The sequence below is a fragment of the Glycine soja genome, chromosome 9, assembly GCF_004193775.1.
Source record: "Glycine soja cultivar W05 chromosome 9, ASM419377v2, whole genome shotgun sequence".
Taxonomy (NCBI): domain Eukaryota; kingdom Viridiplantae; phylum Streptophyta; class Magnoliopsida; order Fabales; family Fabaceae; genus Glycine; species Glycine soja.
This window is the reverse complement of record NC_041010.1, coordinates 395,964-413,990: the sequence shown is the minus strand read 5'-3', so window position 1 is coordinate 413,990 and position 18,027 is coordinate 395,964. Positions and strand designations below refer to the sequence as shown.

The 18,027-nt window shown below is 34.4% G+C and overlaps 3 protein-coding genes across 3 annotated transcripts; 2 read left to right on the top strand and 1 right to left on the bottom strand.

The window, feature by feature from the left end:
- The first annotated feature begins 1,771 nt into the window (after positions 1 to 1,771).
- Positions 1,772 to 6,727, top strand: LOC114425603 (aspartic proteinase A1-like). Its single transcript, XM_028392542.1, has 14 exons — positions 1,772 to 1,922; positions 2,071 to 2,433; positions 2,536 to 2,596; positions 3,177 to 3,271; positions 3,406 to 3,518; positions 3,604 to 3,772; positions 4,284 to 4,323; positions 4,451 to 4,515; positions 4,735 to 4,848; positions 4,974 to 5,038; positions 5,150 to 5,306; positions 5,384 to 5,503; positions 6,046 to 6,134; positions 6,235 to 6,727. Exons 2-14 carry the CDS (start codon positions 2,083 to 2,085, stop codon positions 6,317 to 6,319), a joined length of 1,524 nt encoding a protein of 507 aa, XP_028248343.1. The 5' UTR covers positions 1,772 to 1,922; positions 2,071 to 2,082; the 3' UTR covers positions 6,320 to 6,727.
- Positions 6,728 to 10,383: 3,656 nt separating this feature from the next.
- Positions 10,384 to 11,762, top strand: LOC114367695 (mitogen-activated protein kinase kinase kinase 18-like). The gene has a single exon (XM_028324894.1). It carries the CDS (start codon positions 10,494 to 10,496, stop codon positions 11,760 to 11,762), a length of 1,269 nt encoding a protein of 422 aa, XP_028180695.1. The 5' UTR covers positions 10,384 to 10,493.
- A 2,775-nt stretch (positions 11,763 to 14,537) lies between these two features.
- Positions 14,538 to 17,214, bottom strand: LOC114425917 (B-cell receptor-associated protein 31-like). The gene is made up of 2 exons (XM_028392897.1): positions 16,701 to 17,214; positions 14,538 to 15,270 (listed from the first exon to the last, which is right to left on the bottom strand). The coding sequence occupies exons 1-2, from the start codon at positions 16,984 to 16,986 to the stop codon at positions 14,888 to 14,890; spliced, it is 669 nt and encodes a 222-aa protein (XP_028248698.1). The 5' UTR covers positions 16,987 to 17,214; the 3' UTR covers positions 14,538 to 14,887.
- Positions 17,215 to 18,027: the final 813 nt, after the last annotated feature.

Below are 18,027 nucleotides of genomic sequence, written 5' to 3'. Positions count from 1 at the left end.
GTGATAAATGATGAGATGGAAAAAGATAAATATAAAGAAAATGGTAGAAAGTTCATGGGTTGGGTTGGATTGGTTTAGGTTTAGGATAAAAAAAATTAAATTCAAATAAATCATATTTAATTGGATTGGTCTTATAAAAGTTTTGCAAAAACTTTCGGTGAAATCTAAAATGATGAGATTAATTAAATGAAAAAAAATATGCCTAAGAATTAAACTATATATAATTGGTTTCATTCAGATTTGAAATTGAAACAAGTAAATGATTCCATAATCGTAACATATTCTGAGTAAGTATCCATTATGGATTTATGGTTGTTGTGTAATAATAATCATTAATATGCGTAGAACCACAAATGGGAGTTGTTTCATAATTATCTCTTATCGTTACTAATATCTAGGGTGCTTACTTGCACTCGCATGACACTCTCTTTTTTCTATTATTTTCAAGTTGACACTTTGTCTTTGCTTCTTGGCAATGTCTTCCATACTTGCTTTGCCACGCTAGCTACTGCCTTCTACTCCAGGCTTTTCCGCTTTTTCGTTTTTCCTACTCTTTCTTGAAGGTCCCTTCGATTCTTTGGAAGTTCCCATATCCCACATTATGCATGCTTACTACTTTCTACTATTTCTTCATATATTGAGGTGATACCATTGAATCAATAGTACTCAAATAAATTGTGGATGACAGAAATGAGAAGAAGAAATAACAGATTTGACACATTTATTAGTTTTTCTTGATTTCATAATGCATCAGTTTCCCTTCTGACAAATGATTGTGTCGATGCTTGCAAGTAACAGTGAGTAGTGACTAATACTTCTAGGAAAAAATCTTTATTATTTTTTCGATTATAAAGAAAACAAATTAAAAGTTTTTTTTTTGTTAATGTTTGTTTGTCTAAAAAATATATTTTTTAAGAAATTTCTTAATTTAAAAATTTGCAAATAGAAGTATTAAACGAATTATACCTTCTCAAATAAAATCATTTTACTTAACTTGAATTAATTGAAATATAATATAACTTTTGATGAAAAAACATATTTTAACCTTATGTTTATTTTCTAAAAAAATTAAATTCAATTCAAAAATAAAGATAAAATGACATATTAAAAAAGATAAATAGTTAAAAAAAATCAAATATATGAAAGTGACAACAACTCCTAAAAATACCCCTGCTCAAGATAAGTATTCTTAAAACTAGTACTAAAAATATTCTAATTCAAGATAAGTATTCTATTTTTATGCAGAAATCTTGTCACTGTTTGACTGTTAAAGATAATTAAATAAGATCATTAAATTTTATCAAGAAAAAACTAAAAGCTGAATCATAAAAACCGGAACCAGTGGTGGGTTAAATTAGATCCTGAGCATCAGCAAGGGTGAGAAAGAGAGAATAAATGGAATATTAATTCAGCTATTTCGTATTAGAGAATAAAATAAATATACTTATCAATTCCAAGTTAATTATTAAATAAATAAATAATAATAATATTAGAGGATAAAAATTTATAATCACTTTAGATATAACTTTTGAGGCAATCCTCTCTCAACAATTATAATTATAATTTGAATAAATCATTATACTTTTTTTTTAAAAAAATATCTTTTAAATAAAATCTGATTAAACAACTAAAAAGTGTTGTGTCGCGTGTTAAGGAAACCATAATTACCTTTTGAGGCACGAAACATAGTCAGTTTCAGTTACATCCAAAGGCATCAGGAGAAGAAACCCCTCTTCAGGTTGATGAACGGTTAAAGATGCGGGCCCCACAATGAGTACGAGAATAGCTTAATACCTGAGCTGGGCCCACTACTGTGCCAGCCATAGCCAGATAACTCACTTTCTCTTCTTAGCCTTTTATAAATTGTCCCTCTCCTTCTCCTTCCCCTTCGCAATTCACTTCCAATATTCTTCCGTTGCTTGGTAACGTTCTCTCATTGTTATCTCTCTCTCTCTTTTTTCGTTTTCAAAATGCATGCATTGTTTATAACCATTAATTAACCACTAGTATTCCATTGCATGCATCAATGAATGCGGTTTTAAGAAACATTAATGTTGTCACGTCTTACAGAGGTAAATTAACATGGGAAACATGTCAAATGTGGTCGTGTTCTGTTTCTGTCTATGGACCCTGTTGTTTTCTCTTGTGTTCTGTGCACCCAACGACGGGTTGGGAAGGATTGGACTGAAAAAGGTGAAATTGAACACCCATGACGTTGAGGGGTTGAAGGAATTTCGGTCTTCAATTAGAAAGCATCATCTTCAAAACATCCTTGGAGGCGCTGAGGAAACCGATGTTGTTGCGCTGAAGAATTACTTGGATGCTCAGTACTATGGTGAAATAGCCATTGGTACCCCTCCTCAGAAGTTCACTGTGATTTTTGACACCGGTAGCTCTAATTTGTGGGTGCCGTCATCCAAATGTTACTTCTCGGTGAGATTGCTTTTTAATTCATAATAACCGTCTTATCAATGCGTTTATTTTTTTATCCCTCAGTTTGGTAACTTGTTCATGGTGTTTTGCATGTTGGTGCAGATTGCATGTTTCATGCACGCAAGGTACAGGTCTAGCCAATCCAGTACCTACAGGGAAAATGGTTTGTCTTCTGATTTTGAGGCTTTACCTTTGCTTGTTCAGAATTTATGGAGGTTTTGTAGCTTTTTAAACCGACAATGCGTTGTGGCAATTATTTGATTAAAATGTGAAGTTTATGTACGATTAAGTCCCAAGATTTATGTAATTTGATAAATACTTTCTTTTTTGTTAAAAATAAAACTGAGTAGTTTGGTGTGTTGGCCTTCGTATGTAGTGTATCAATATAAAAAAGTATGTATATGTACTCATTCACCAAATTGTTGAAGAGCGGGTTTGGAAGGGGTTCTTAACATCCTGCTTCTATTATCATACGAAGAGTCTAAATTTGGAGATTTTTACCATCCAGCCTTTTTACCCCATGGAATTACAAAATCAATACAATTTTTGTTTACAATTATTGGCAATAGTAGTGTTAGAAATTCTTCGTTTCTTAAATATTTGTAATTTGGATTGCATAACATAATTCATAACTTACAAACTCATTGATTTTTACTTTGGGTAACTTGACATTGTGCACCTGTAGAATTGATGCCAGGATGTTGTCCTTTATTTAAATGAGGGTTTGTCTTCCTTTTTTTCAGGTACTTCTGCTGCAATTCAATATGGTACTGGAGCAATTTCTGGTTTCTTTAGCAATGACGATGTCAAAGTTGGTGACATAGTTGTAAAGGACCAGGTAATACTAATTGTCAATCCCTATTTCATTTTTCTTTTCCTTCACACCAACAAAGTGTGATGTCAGTTGAGTTGGCTTCTTTCATAATATGTTGATTAATCAATTAACATGAAGTATGTTTTAATCTTCATTAGGAATTTATTGAAGCAACTAGAGAACCTGGAGTTACATTTGTGGCTGCTAAGTTTGATGGTATACTAGGACTTGGATTTCAAGATATATCAGTTGGATATGCTGTTCCAGTGTGGTATCTGCTCATATTTAAACTTTTAGCTAGCATTTCTGTTATTATTTTATTCTCTATGTCATTATGAGGCCCTTTCCTGTCACAGGTACAGTATGGTTGAACAAGGTCTTGTAAAGGATCCAGTATTTTCATTTTGGCTAAATCGGAAACCAGAAGAAGAGAATGGGGGGGAGCTTGTTTTTGGAGGTGCTGATCCTGCTCACTACAAGGGCAAACATACTTATGTACCAGTTACACGGAAAGGATATTGGCAGGTTAGTATCAACAAATTTGTTTGGTATCAACATATCAACATACTTGTACTCTGTGATGTATTATTAATCCTGAAATAGTTGACTACCTGGTATTAACTATATATTGGTATTAGTTGAGTATACATGGTTATGTACCCAATTCTTATCACTCAAGTACATATTAGTTCATGCATAACATCAAGTTTTATTGGTTTGTTGCTAAATTAAACAAACTGATATTTCACCCCCTTCACTTGTGATGTCTTTGCATATTTTTTCTTTCTTGTAACAACATTATGAAAATTTGAACTGTATTATAATTTTAATACTTTATTGTTTTTTTTTTATATTTCTAAATTATATATCCCCTCGTACTTGCGCTTAATTTTAGAAATTTTTCTGTTCTCTCATACTCGAATTGGTAGCAATACTAACACTCATACCTGGATCCATGCAACACAGCTTATACTACATGTGTTTTTGTTTTGTTTTCAATGGTCCTCTAATTTGTTCACTTTTTTTTCCTGAACAGTTTGACATGGGAGATGTGCTTATTGCTGGTAAACCCACTGGTATGTTTAGAAGACAAATTAGCAGAAATACCTATTTGTTTCTGCTATGGCATGATATTGATAGCACTTCCATAAATGGTTCGGGGTTTTATTTCATCGGTACTGACTTTAGTATATTGTCATCTAGGATACTGTGCTGATGACTGCTCAGCAATTGCGGACTCTGGAACTTCTTTATTGGCTGGTCCAACGGTATGAATAAGTGCTTGTAAATGTAGGCTGCTATTTAGATTTTCATTTCCAATTAGAATTTCATGATCCGTAAGGCATGCTATTAACTAATGGGAAAGGGATCTAAAAATTGTTAACCCAGGCATGTTTTTCAGATTACCTTTTTTACATTGTAAATGGGAAAAGGTCTAACAAATGCTTCTGACCATATGATCAAAATACATGATTTTCTTTTTGTAGACTGTGGTTACTATGATAAATCAAGCAATCGGAGCATCTGGAGTTGTAAGCAAAGAATGCAGATCCGTTGTCAATCAATATGGACAAACAATCTTGGAATTGCTCTTGGCTGAAGTAAGTATATCACTTTAATTCATTCTTGGCATACATCTTGGTTGATGGGATTTTCTCACCTATGGTCAGGTTGATCTGGTCATCTTTCAGAATGAGTTTTCTTATGGTTTTCACTGATCCTGTAGGCAAAGCCAAAAAAGATCTGCTCACAAATTGGATTGTGTACCTTTGATGGGACTCATGGTGTTAGGTAAACCCGAAGATATTGTACCTTCTGTCATTAGCCTAGAGGCTTTAACATATTTAATGTTGAGTGTTCTGTAATTTCAATTTTATTGAAGAGTTTCAATTTTTCCTTTAGCATGGGTATTGAGAGTGTGGTGGATAAGAATGAAAGAAAATCATCTGGTAGCATTCGGGATGCTGGTTGTTCTGCATGTGAGATGGCTGTTATTTGGATGCAGAACCAGCTGAGGCAGAATCAGACAGAGGATAGGATAATAGACTATGCCAATGAGGTGAGTTAGTTTTTATTTTACTATTTGAGTGCTCAAGTTCTGTTTTGGATTCTAGCCTTATGATATTGATATTGCAGCTTTGTGATAAATTGCCTAACCCAATGGGACAATCATCGGTTGACTGTGAAAAGCTCTCTTCAATGCCTATTGTTTCCTTCACTATTGGTGGAAAAGTTTTTGATCTTTCCCCTCAGGAGGTACAGTTTCAAACCTAATTAGTTAATTCTGGATGGGCTGATCACTGACTATTTAATTTTGTGTAAAAAGAATTTATAATGAGGAAAAGAAATTCAATTGTTGGAGGGAAAAGAGAAAACCATTCTCTAGCAAAAATAGGAATAACAAGAACGGACTAGAAGATAAACTTAGTTTGTGCAACGGAATTGAGCTTTGCCAAGTCCTCAATTTGCAATAACAGTTTGCAAGTCTATCATTGAACAATTACTAATGAAATTGTGGGGTGAGTCGTAAGAGTTTAAATCAAACAAATTGAATAACCTTTTCAATTTGTTGGTTGAATAATATTTTCTATTTCTTACTTTACAAATTGGTTTTAACTAAAATTAGAATAAAATAGAAGATGGAGCAGGAAAAACCAAGACAGAGAAGCACTTTCAAGTTTCATCTGCTACTAGTGATAATTATATTTAATAGCAGTAGTGCAATTTCTATGAATGAATGATTGCTATGCTCCATGTATTTTGTCTCCCTCATCCAATTTTCTATTTGGTTTCTTCAGTATATACTGAAGGTGGGAGAAGGTCCTGAAGCCCAATGCATTAGTGGCTTTACTGCTTTAGATGTTCCTCCTCCTCGTGGCCCTCTATGGTACATTAAACTTTTTGAGACATGCTCAATGAAATTTACCTTTTGATTGTGATGCATTTGATATGATGCTCACTTAATGGCACATGCATGATAATTGCAGGATCCTTGGAGATGTCTTCATGGGGCGTTATCACACAATCTTTGATTATGGTAAGCTGAGAGTCGGATTTGCTGAAGCAGCATAGAGAATGTTCTTGAGTCTCACCGGACGACAACCGCACTTTTTTAGTAGTTTATTTTCTTTCGTCTTCTTTTTTTGGGTTCAGAAAATTGGTTATACCAAACAAGATATTACATCATGGAAGCACAACTTCCATCTGAATATTTTCAACCGTTACCTGCTTATAGTTTGTATACCTTTGCCGTCAGAATGTGCCTAAAATTGTGGTTGTATATATTAATATCCTCACAGTCCCTCCCCCAATGTATTGAATAGCTTAACAGATGAATGTGGGATGGTGGGGCTGTTAGGCTATATGGCCATAATAGGGGTTCTACTATGCATGCTTGCTTAGTTGAATGGTGTGAATATGGCTTTTGTGATTCCTTATTTTCTTGCAGTTCTTTATGTTTGGCAAGATGCATCCATGATATGTTAGATGCTTCCAAGTTCAAACCGAATATAAATTGATTACTAGTACTAGAACAAAGAAAAGAGAAGAGAACTATGCATATAAAAAGAATAAAAAAATGGAAAGTGTGTCAGATTTAGATGCTTCAAACTATGTAACAAATATGACGTTAGAAGTTATAATTCAGTAATAATGTCAATGTGTTTACAGCTCAAATGTAACCTCGTCTCTAACAGCTGGGTGTGTAGTGTGATGATAATATGATATAAGAACTTTTATTTTTATTAGGCATTTGGTCACTCTGTAAAAAAAATAAATCAACAGGGATACTTAATTTTTTGAAGTGCATCAATGAAGTGAATTACAACTAAACCGAAATGATTAAAAAATGGGTCTATTACAAAATAAATTACTGACAAGAGTCTATTTTGATCGTAGACTAAGTTTAATCACATAGTATGGCATGTAATCAACACAAGTAGAGCTAATACTACGAATAGAAATTTCATCTTGATAATCGCACTAACTTGCTTTTGCTCCGACAAGAAACAATCAACCACAATTTGTATTTACAATTTCTTACATTTTTTTCAGCATTTGCACAATAGTCGCGTCACATTCATTGAAGTAGCAATTAACATTTGCTACTTCATGGACTTTTAATGTGCATTAGTCATGTCATTGCTTGAAGTTGCAAACTTAATGCAGTTTTTGGTGCATTAGTCACGTCATAGCTTGAAATTGTAATTCGTGGTTGCACATTTGCTGTGCTTCGACTTGCAAGTCATGTCTTCAATTAGCTTACTTTAAAATATAAAAAATACGTGACACTAAAACTGCTAGTGAAAATTGCGGTTTGAGTTGATCCGCGGTTAAAAACATACTCGTGATGGTAACTAGTTTTGTAACAAACATTTTTTTTCTTCTCAAAAGTGACCCAAATGAATCAATAAGCTTGAGGATCATAGTAGATTAAGGACAATGAACTCTAAAGAGGGAAGCGTAATTATCAAGTATTGAAAGTGATTGGTTCATTCCAAGGGAAACGCAAACACAATTTTAAAAAGATTGAGTTGATGATATCTTCGTACTCATAAACTTGGTGTACGTGATTCTTCCTTCACCATCTAAAGTGTTTTTTTCTTTCTTTAACAATATTAGCACCACTTATCTTGCCACTATTTTTATCTTTCATGCTCGAACTAAACTTCTAACCCATAGACTTTCACTTTGTACATGTAAAAATTGCCTCTAATTAATCTTCTTCAAATCACTATATATGTTACTACCATTCTTCAAGTTGCTTATGTTCTCTCACCAAATCTTTTGTCATCTTCTATCCACACACACACAAAAATACTTTGTCATCTACTAGGTAGGTATGTTGTTTCATGTGACAATTCGTTCATGGCTTCACCCCAATGAACTGGAGGTGGAGTGTCAGACAAGCCAACAATCATGCCCTGTAACTTAGGATTTTATTGATTTATTGAAATTGTTATAATTAGGTGATTTGCTATGATTGTAAATTTGTATTTGATTGATTCGCTGTACTGATCCACTCTATTATGATTATGTAATTTGATATGTTGTCTTATTTCTCTATGAATTAAGTTTCCTGCGCTGGATAATAGCTCAGAAAGGAACTTGCTTTTCTTACAAGTTTATTGTGTTATCAAGGTAACGGACAAGAAAGAGATTGGAAACAACAGTATATATACATACAAAAGGAGCAATTCTTTTATTACATAAAAATCAAAATAAAAAAGAGTTATATATAAGTAAAGGGATTAAAAAATTATTTTAATTAAAATATTTTATAGATAAAATGACTGTTTTGACATTGCAAGGATGGTTTAGAAGTTAAGGAAGCTGCCGTGGATAGAGGCTGGAGCCATTTTATTTTAACTTAGGTCACTTCATTAAGTTATTTATTTATTGTGGAGTTTAATTAGTAGTAGATGACTAGAAGTGAGGTGTGCATGAGAAAGAGTATGAGGCAAGCATAGGGTCCGTCTGGGATATAGAGAAATAATGAAATTATATAATTTGGAAAGGTAAAGGCACAAAGTGGATTATGCACCGTACAGCATGCAGCAGCGTGATCCGATGCATGCATTGCACACTCAGAAACGGAGGAATCAAAGCAAAGAGACTCACTCTACTACAAAAATGGTTGGCGCCATGTGATTCATACACACTTTAATCATTGCCCTCCCTCACATTAAGCACGCTAAGTGTCAACGCCTACGCCCACTTTCACCTTGCTTTCAACCAAAAACACCTTCCAATTCCAACCATATATAATTTTTCTGAGCTAATTAATAACGATTGTTCTTAAGATGTTAGTTAAAATATTTAAAATATTTTTTTTATTAAAAGACAAAAAAATTGTGTTGTTTATATTTTTTTATGATAAATAATTTTATAATTTTTTAACCAATATTTTAAAAATACCGATTAGCATGATTTTAATACTAATATTAACGGTCCAACAAATTAAACTCCTCTCACGCTGTCTTTATCCTTCTTTTTCGTTTAATTTGTTAGTTAACAACTACACACACAATGTGAATGTGGATGGACAGGCTGGTTGGTATTATTTTTAAAAAAAATCAGTGGTGATTAGGCTTAGTGCAACGATTGAGTTAGTTGGCTTCGGCTTTTTGTTCTTTACCGAAATTCCAAGTGTCCTTGGCTTTGAGGCTTTCACCACTCTCCTTGCGCTTTACACTCATCATAGACTAAGCCCCCTTTCTCTCATAGTGGGATTTTGCCTTTAAATTGACTTTCACTGTTGCCATTCGTTTTGCTTCGCATACAATCCACCTAACTTAGCAGATAAACCGATACTTGGTTTAAAATAAAGCACCATATATATACCCCTTTGACTTGAAAATTAATCCAGAAGATGTATGTGATTGATTGGGAGGCAAGAAAGAGGGAATATTAGAACTAACTAATCGTCTACTTCTAGTCAATAATTGGCATTCACCAAATTGATTAGGTATACATTAGGAGGTCAAAGTCCAATTGTTCTTGGCCCAACTCAAGCGAATTCAAGTTAATTGAATTCATCAATTTCAGCATATCTATGAGACAATTTCGATGGTTTTAGTTTCAGAGTGCATATATTATAGCTACTAATCCAAGGATTCAAGCATTGTTTGGCACAATCCATGCATCTATCTTTGACACTGGCATATATAATTGTACCATGTACATAGTTTAATAATATTTAAGGGAGTCCCTAGACACAGAAATTGAGGAACGAAATAAAGCATCTCTTTCTTTCTTTACTTGGTGGGCCCTCAAGGATAAAACAAGATTTAACAATTGTAACATGAGCCATGGAATATGCCACCCTAATGATTCACGAAACACGCTCTCAGCATTCACCCCTATAGCTAGCTAACAGCGCAATCTTTGCAGTCTCACCCCTTAATTGAAAGGATGAAGCACGTGCCAGCATTCATGCCTGGCCGGCCAACAACAACAACAAAAGCTCCTCCTCCCTTTGACACGTGGACCCCTCCCATCACAAGATCGTGAAAGAACAAGACGGCGGCCGTCCATTTGACACAATAAAAAAAAGTGCAATGCAAACAAAAATTAAAGCCTTTCCACATCATAGCTTCTTTTCTTACCCTCTACATTAAGCCAACCACAACACACCAAACCCTTAACCTTAACCTTCCCACATATATATATATCTTCTAATTCAGAAAAGCTAGCTCCCAACTACATCCCACACTTTAATACTATAACTAACATCCCAACACCATTCATGGATTGGACTAGAGGCCACACCCTCGGCCGCGGCTCCACCGCGGCCGTCTACATCGGGGAGTCCCACCGGTCCGGTGAAGTGTTTGCCGTGAAGTCTGCGGAGCTCCACCGGTCGGAGTTCCTCAAAAGGGAGGAGAGGATTCTTTCAACACTGAAATGTCCTCAAATTGTGGCCTACCGAGGCTGTGACAACACGTTCGAGAACGGCGTGCAGTGGTTCAACATGTTCATGGAGTACGCGCCTCACGGGACCCTGGCGGAGCGCGGTGGCGGGATGGAAGAAGCGGTGGTGGGGTCCTGCACGCGCCAAATTCTGCAGGGCCTGAACTACCTTCACTCCAATGGGATAGTGCATTGCGACGTGAAGGGGCAGAACGTGTTGGTGACGGAGCAAGGGGTGAAAATTGCGGACTTTGGTTGCGCTCGGAGGGTGGAGGAGTCATCGTCGGTGATCGCCGGCACGCCGAGATTCATGGCACCAGAGGTGGCGCGTGGGGAGCAGCAGGGGTTCCCTGCTGACGTGTGGGCACTTGGGTGCACTGTGCTGGAGATGATCACCGGGACGCCGCCGTGGCAAGGCGGCGGAGACCCGGCGGCGGTGGTTTATAGGATTGGATTCTCCGGCGAGTCGCCGGAGATACCTGGTTATGTGTCGGAGCAGGGGAGGGACTTTTTGGGAAAGTGTTTGAAGAGGGAGCCCGGTGAAAGGTGGTCGGTGGAGGAGCTTCTTGGACACGGTTTTGTTAAGGAGTGCACGGAATTGAAGTTGTTGGTGTTGGATTCGGACACTCCCACTGGTGTGTTGGAACGAGGTTTTTGGGATTCACTGGAGACAGCTCAGCATGAAGCACTTGATTGTCCCTCTCCTAGGGACAGAATTCGTAGGTTGTTTTCGGATGAGCCTGTTTGGGCATCGAACGATGGCGAATGGGTCACTGTGAGAGGCAATGAGATCCATGACATACATTTGGAGGCTGAGGGTTTGTTCTTTCACCAAACCAACACTACTTTTTGTAATGTCGTTAGTGATGAAGACAATGTTTTGGTAACTTTTTGTGATCCTGAAATTGTAGAATCAACTGCAGCTGAATTGAGTATTAGTGATAATGATTGTTATCTTAGAGGCAGAAACTGTGATTGTCGCACCAGAGAATCATTGTTGTCAGCTTGTGTATGTCTAGTGATTGTTTTCCATGGAAAATTTGATTCTAATAAGATGAGATTTTTTATCATGCCTTGCATTTTGCTCCCCTTTCACTCTCTTTAATTCCACTTAATGGAATACTTTTCATTTTAATTATAATATAATACGGGATAATATAATGATTAGAGATAGAAATAAATCATATAATTCGACCTGGCCTAAAAGATAAGTCTAAGTTAGGCCAAATCTTTGCAGAAAATAAAAAAATAAGTCATGCTGATGTTTTTAGTAAAATTTATTTAATTAAATAAGTTCAAATTGAATCATTAAAAAAAACATTTTAGGCCTAAAGATCCATTTAAAAAATTATAAATAATGATTTATTATTATTATTATATTACTTTTTTTTATAATTTATTAAAATCTTACATTTATTTATTTATTTAAATGTTAATCACGTTGATTTATATAAAAAGTCAAGTTAAAATTTATAATTAAATTTATTAAAAAAATAAATTTTCATTTAAATATCTTATTGCAAAATAATTAAGTTAATATATTTTAATCATCATGTTATGTTTAAACCTTAAAAATATACTTATATAACATAAATAAGTTTGATTTGATTTTTTTTACATACATATTTTTATTTTTATCTTAATATTAAATTCTCACAAATTAAACTCTTAAAATAATTTTTTTTTGGGTGTGAAGTAGTGGAAACTAAACTATCCAACAAGCATTAATTCTTTTATCTTAATATTAAATTCTCACAAATTAAACTCTTAAAATAAATTTGTAAGACATACTAAACTTTTATATAAATCAAACACTAAGACTCTTACAAAAATCTTTAATAGATGGAAATACAGACTAAACTCAAGTCATATACTTTTCACCCAAAGACTCAAACTCAAAGCTAATAAAAACCTAACCCGACTTACCTATTTCCATCCCCAGACATAGTGAATATACGGCTTAACTGGGCCAAATTTAATCACATCCATAAGTCCATAATCAATACTAGCTTGCGCGCCTTGCTTTGTGTATCATCATGCAGAGTGAGTTCAATTAATGCGTATCAGATAATCTTTTTTAAAATAGTAATTTCTTCTACTTATAAATAAAAAAAGCATCAAGGATTTCCTTGAAATTTCCGTTCTTTCTAGAATTGCTACAACTACAAGGCTATAATTCTTAATATTGGTAGTTGATGGTCACACCCTCCCTATGGTGACTGCAAGTTATCCTACTCTATCCTAACTTATTCTGGCTAATTTCTCACAGGAAGTGTTTCAAAAGCATTGACCTAGCTAGGAGCTTATTTTTTGTGCTCTTAATTCTATTCTTGTATGCATCTGCATTTATGTTGGTGACTTTTAGTGGTCACAAGTTCCCAACTCACAACTTTTCACTGCAAAAACAAAAACATTGTTGTTGTCTATACTAAAATAAACAAAACTGTCCAATATACAGCACAGCTGTCATCTAATTACTAAACAAGGCAATTTACTGTAAAACAAGGTTATTTTTAAAATTGACCAACCCTAACTAAACTGCCACTACTTCTGTGTGCCTAAAAGAGCTGGCCATCTATATAAAAAAGTAGTGATATTTGAACATCTCTATATTTTAAAAACTTAATCAACAATTTCATTTTTTTCTCTTTATTTTTCTTCTTATTCCATCATATATATCACTTACTATATATATATATATATTATTCTTCCTCTAGCTGTCAAAGATATTTGGGTGTGTAAATATCTTTTTCCTATAAAGAATTCCTAATTTTCAATTATTTTACATGTGTGTATATTTAATTGCAATTTCAACCCTCAATTTCAATCATCTCGTTTCACACTTTAAATGAGCCAAATTTCATTCCATTTTATCAACATAGAAGAGAATAAGAGGCCAAATGTCCGGAGGAGTTAAAAAAATTCCGGTGATCAATCGAGATATTCATTTACAATCATATGCGCGGAAAAAAAAAAAAAGAGTTCCATGCATAAACTGTTCTGAGGACTCTTCTATTAATAATTTTTTTAGACTTGGCCCATTTTAGTTATTTACTCCATTACATGCTTTAGGAGATCACAAAAAGAAAAGTCCGATTTTCAGTTGCTTTAGTGACTTAGAAGCAGAAAACTATACTTTATAAAAGAGAAAATAAAATGAATTAAATAATTAAAAATTATTCAAACTTTTCACATAATTTGAAAATAATTTATCTATTAACTTTTTCGAAAACGATCTCATCTAACTTCTTTATAAGCACCAATAATCTTAGGAGAGCTCCACATTTTGTCTTTTAAAAATCTTAATAACGACAGATACAATTAAAAAGTTTCCGTAGACCAAAAGTTAATCCAAATAGAACATGTCATAAAATGCATAAACAGCTTCCATAACCTGCATTCTTTTCCATTTGAATGAATACACAAATCTCGCACTTCATTTTCTTGCCAATTCCTATTCACCAAATACACGAGAAATGTGAACAGAGATTTGAGCCATTACCTTTTCTTCAAAATCATAACGTTATCCTATTATTATGAGAATAAAGGACAATCTTTCTTGTGTAGAACTCACCATCTAATAATGCAGGGATCAACCGTTTTTTAACACAAATAATTTGTTGTGGGTCTAGTCAATTTTTTCTTCAAGTACCTGGGCCAGAGTACTTGAGGCTGCCTTTGATCAAATGATTATATAGAGCGGGTATAAACATGACAAAAAAAATAACAAATACGACCCCAGAAATGAAGAAGTATAATAACTGAACGGTCAAGAAGAGATTACTCTCTGGACCAAGAGAGGCATCACTTAAATAGGATAAATGATAAAAAAAAAATAAGTACCAAGAGATAACTTAAATAACATCCAGAGAGGCATCACTTAAATAGGATAAATGATAAGAAAAATAAAATTAAGTACCAAGATATAACTTAAATAACATTAAACACTATTCATGGGCACATCCCTTCAGTTTGTCGAATCTTAAATAGTGGAACAGAAGTTGCAGAAGTTACATATGTGCAGAAAAAACAAATCAGCACTATATTTTCTGTCATCACTATAAAAAAATTCAAAATTTGTCAGGACAAAATTGATCCAAATTCAACTCAAAAGTGAAAATCGTATTCCATAAGGAGCAAGCTTACAGGGATTGACAAGCTGTTATCAACAAACTGCCATGGAACTCCTGAAGAGTATACAGAAGAAACCATTCCTACCTGCAATGTTTCTTACATATTCTTCTTGGAACCTGAATGTGACAATTTCCTGTCCAAGGATTGTAGTTGGTTGCGGAGGTTCTGGTTTTCCTCAAGTAAGCGATCATACTCAAGAAGGAACCCCTCAGATTGTTTTCTCAGAGCAGCTACATTGGCTTCAGCAGCATCTACATCTTTTGTTTTTGACTGTAGTTCAGATTCAAGGCGGCTAAGTTCAGCTCTCAATCTGGCTCTTTCTTCCTCCACAGCCTTAATTTCTTCCGAATTTGCAACTTTTCCATCTTCGGTCCCTCTGGTTTGTTTCTTCACAGCTTCCATGCCCTTTCTTCGAATCCGAAGTTCTCTTATGTAATGATGTAGTCTGTCTATCATAAGCGCAAGGAAAAGGATAGCACCTGCAAATAATCAACCAAAGATGAATGAATAATGCCCAGATGCCATAGGAGAGGTCTCTTCATATTTCAGAAACAGAGATAGAGAATAGGTTCAGAAATTCAAAACAGTATCATTTGGATTGTATTAGAGCTGGAATTTCACTTTAGTCAAGTTTTTAAGATGTGACCAGTGTTATGATAAATCAAAGGCATAAAACTTGTTGAGAAGACAGCTAAGGAAATTTATGTTAAACATGATATAATTCACATTGGGTACTTCAAGGAGTTGCTTGAGCAGGAACTATCTGTGTCTAGAAATGTTCTCTAGTAAAAGAGCGCATCATTGTTGTTAAAATTTTGGCTATAGAAGAGGATAACAAGTAGGAAAAATACTATAGAAGAAACCACTAGGGTGAAGCACTGTGAAACCAGTAAGATGCATGCAGCCGACTTGCATTTGCTGTAGTCAACAACTCGGAACTGTTGGATGAATATTAGATGGTTTGAATCTTGAATGCATATTTTAAGTTTAATTTACTGAGACAAATTATGAGTTGTCTGATCATCATCCAATGGTTCCGATTTGTTGACTGTATGAATGTTTGAAAAATCTGACTGCAGAAAATCTGAATCTAGCCCTTCTCTTTTCCCTTCTTTCAGGCGGTAAATGTTTAATCTACTGAGCACAGGGCAAAGTGAAAACAATGTGTTCCTTATCAACGAAAAGAAAATGAGGGAACAAAAAGTAATGTCTCTATGGTTGTGACTGCAATGCCTCATGAGAGGTGTCAATATAAAGCAGTTGGTCCAAAAGAAAAAAAAGGGTTTCCACATAGTGTCGGCAGACAACCTGTGTCCTTTGCTAACATGCCCCAGACAATCAAGACCAAACAAGCTCACACTTATAGACATTGCAATCCTGAGCTACAAAATTTAACATAACATCATAGGCAATGACACAAGTCACACAACTAAAAGCCTTCTGTTCGAGAAAAAAAAGAAAAGAAAATCAACATTGAAAGCCATACACATGTGTGATTTTTATATTAAAAATCTCCCATCCCCCCAAAACCAATACCTCCAGATTAAAAAAAAAAAAAAATCCTTTTCCAAATCATACATTACTCAAATTGCTCCAACATTTAAACAAGGGAAGTAATCAATCAGTAGTATCAAACAGCAACGTATACATTCCCAATCCCCAGAAGGACTAAACAAATTAAATTACAAATCTTTTTTTTTTTTAATAAAAATGTTAATTGTTAGCGGAAGGGATCGAAGCTGCGACCTTTGCCTCCTTCCCTTCTTTCTTAACCACCTACAAAACCTTATATCCCCGTTAAATTACAAACCTAATATAAGAAGGATTTGATTACCTTGCACACACACATGAATCAGATCAGGAATTCAGAAAACAAAGCAAATCATGGAATGAAAAAAGAAATACATACCCATGAGCGTTGCTTCGAGGAGGTGCTTGGCCATAAGAACCTGATCGGTGGGGTTAACAATAGCACCCTCCTCGATCCCACGCTTCTGAATGTTGACCATGCTATACACACTCGAAAAAAACACCACGAGAACGGTCCCTGCAACGGTCTTAACCATCAAGGGTCCACGGCCACGCTTCAACCGATCCAACCCCATTATCACCAGCTTCCTCAAAGGGGTCTTGAACAGAAGCAACGCTATCATCGCCGTCTCCGAAAATATCACCGTGAACAGAAGCTGGATCATCTTCGCAATTCAGATCCCCACAATTCACAATGGGATCACAAAAAATAACAAATTTATGGGCTCCTTCAGATGTTGTGCGTCACTTTCATCAATCTTAAATCACAGGAGATTGGACAATCACAAAAAATTAGAAAAAGAAAAAGAGAGAGTGTGACAGACACAAGAGAAGTGAGACCCTTTCAAAAGCAAAAACGACAATTGAATTTCAAGGCACGGACAAATTTTGGGCTTCCAAGTTCCAACAACCTTAAAAACATTTTTTGTTTTCTTAGGAAGTCCTCGTACTTTCTATTTTTGTCGCCAAGGCTTTCCATTTTTCTGATTTTGCGTCACATGCATCGGTGTTATTGTTTATTTACATTTAGTGCATCTTTTTGGATTAAAATTTAAAAACATAAGTATGAATTAAAAGTATATCGTAAACTTTATGTTGAAGGTAAGCATTAGTCAATCGTTAAAAAGGAAGAAGTAGTTCAAGTAGTTTGGCTTCCCTTCCCGAATGTTGGTTTGAAGTTGATTGAAGGTAATAAAAAGTATGCTGTAAACTTAAGTTTGATAAAAATAAGTATATTATATCAGGATTTATGTTTTTAATTTTTAAAAAATATGTTGATAAAATTAAATTTGTTTGAATATTTCAAGTTTCTGTTGTAAATATAGAAATTAAAAAGTATTTTTACTTTAAAAGCAACAAATTTATTGCTTATAATCCAAATCCAAGTTTGTCCCAAAAGTAAGTTAAAAAAATTAATTCTCAGATAAGCTAAACATAACATTGAAGTTCCTTTTATCAAACAAATGATAGTTAGTGTCTTGAAGACACTTCAATACTTAACGGTGCAAATAAGAGTGGATATCTTCAAGGAAGTTGGATTAGAATTAGTTTATTTAAAGCTTGATCGTTTCTTTTATAAAAGTAAAATTAAATAATAGGATCTTAATTCTTCTTGTAAGTAAGATAATGTAAATAAGAAAAAATATGATTTTTTTTTTCTAATAATAAATAATATCCGATTTTAAGGAATATCTCTATATTTTTGA

Excerpts from the sequence above, each read along its gene's own strand:
- LOC114425603 (XM_028392542.1), top strand. The coding sequence starts at position 2,083 with ATGGGAAACATGTCAAATGTGGTCGTGTTCTGTTTCTGTCTATGGACC. Across the intron at positions 5,307-5,383 it reads TAATAGACTATGCCAATGAG|CTTTGTGATAAATTGCCTAA; the intron begins GTGAGTTAGTTT and ends TTGATATTGCAG. Across the intron at positions 6,135-6,234 it reads CCTCCTCGTGGCCCTCTATG|GATCCTTGGAGATGTCTTCA; the intron begins GTACATTAAACT and ends TGATAATTGCAG.
- LOC114367695 (XM_028324894.1), top strand. The coding sequence starts at position 10,494 with ATGGATTGGACTAGAGGCCACACCCTCGGCCGCGGCTCCACCGCGGCC.
- LOC114425917 (XM_028392897.1), bottom strand. The coding sequence starts at position 16,986 with ATGATCCAGCTTCTGTTCACGGTGATATTTTCGGAGACGGCGATGATA. Across the intron at positions 15,271-16,700 it reads CCTCGAAGCAACGCTCATGG|GTGCTATCCTTTTCCTTGCG; the intron begins GTATGTATTTCT and ends GATTATTTGCAG.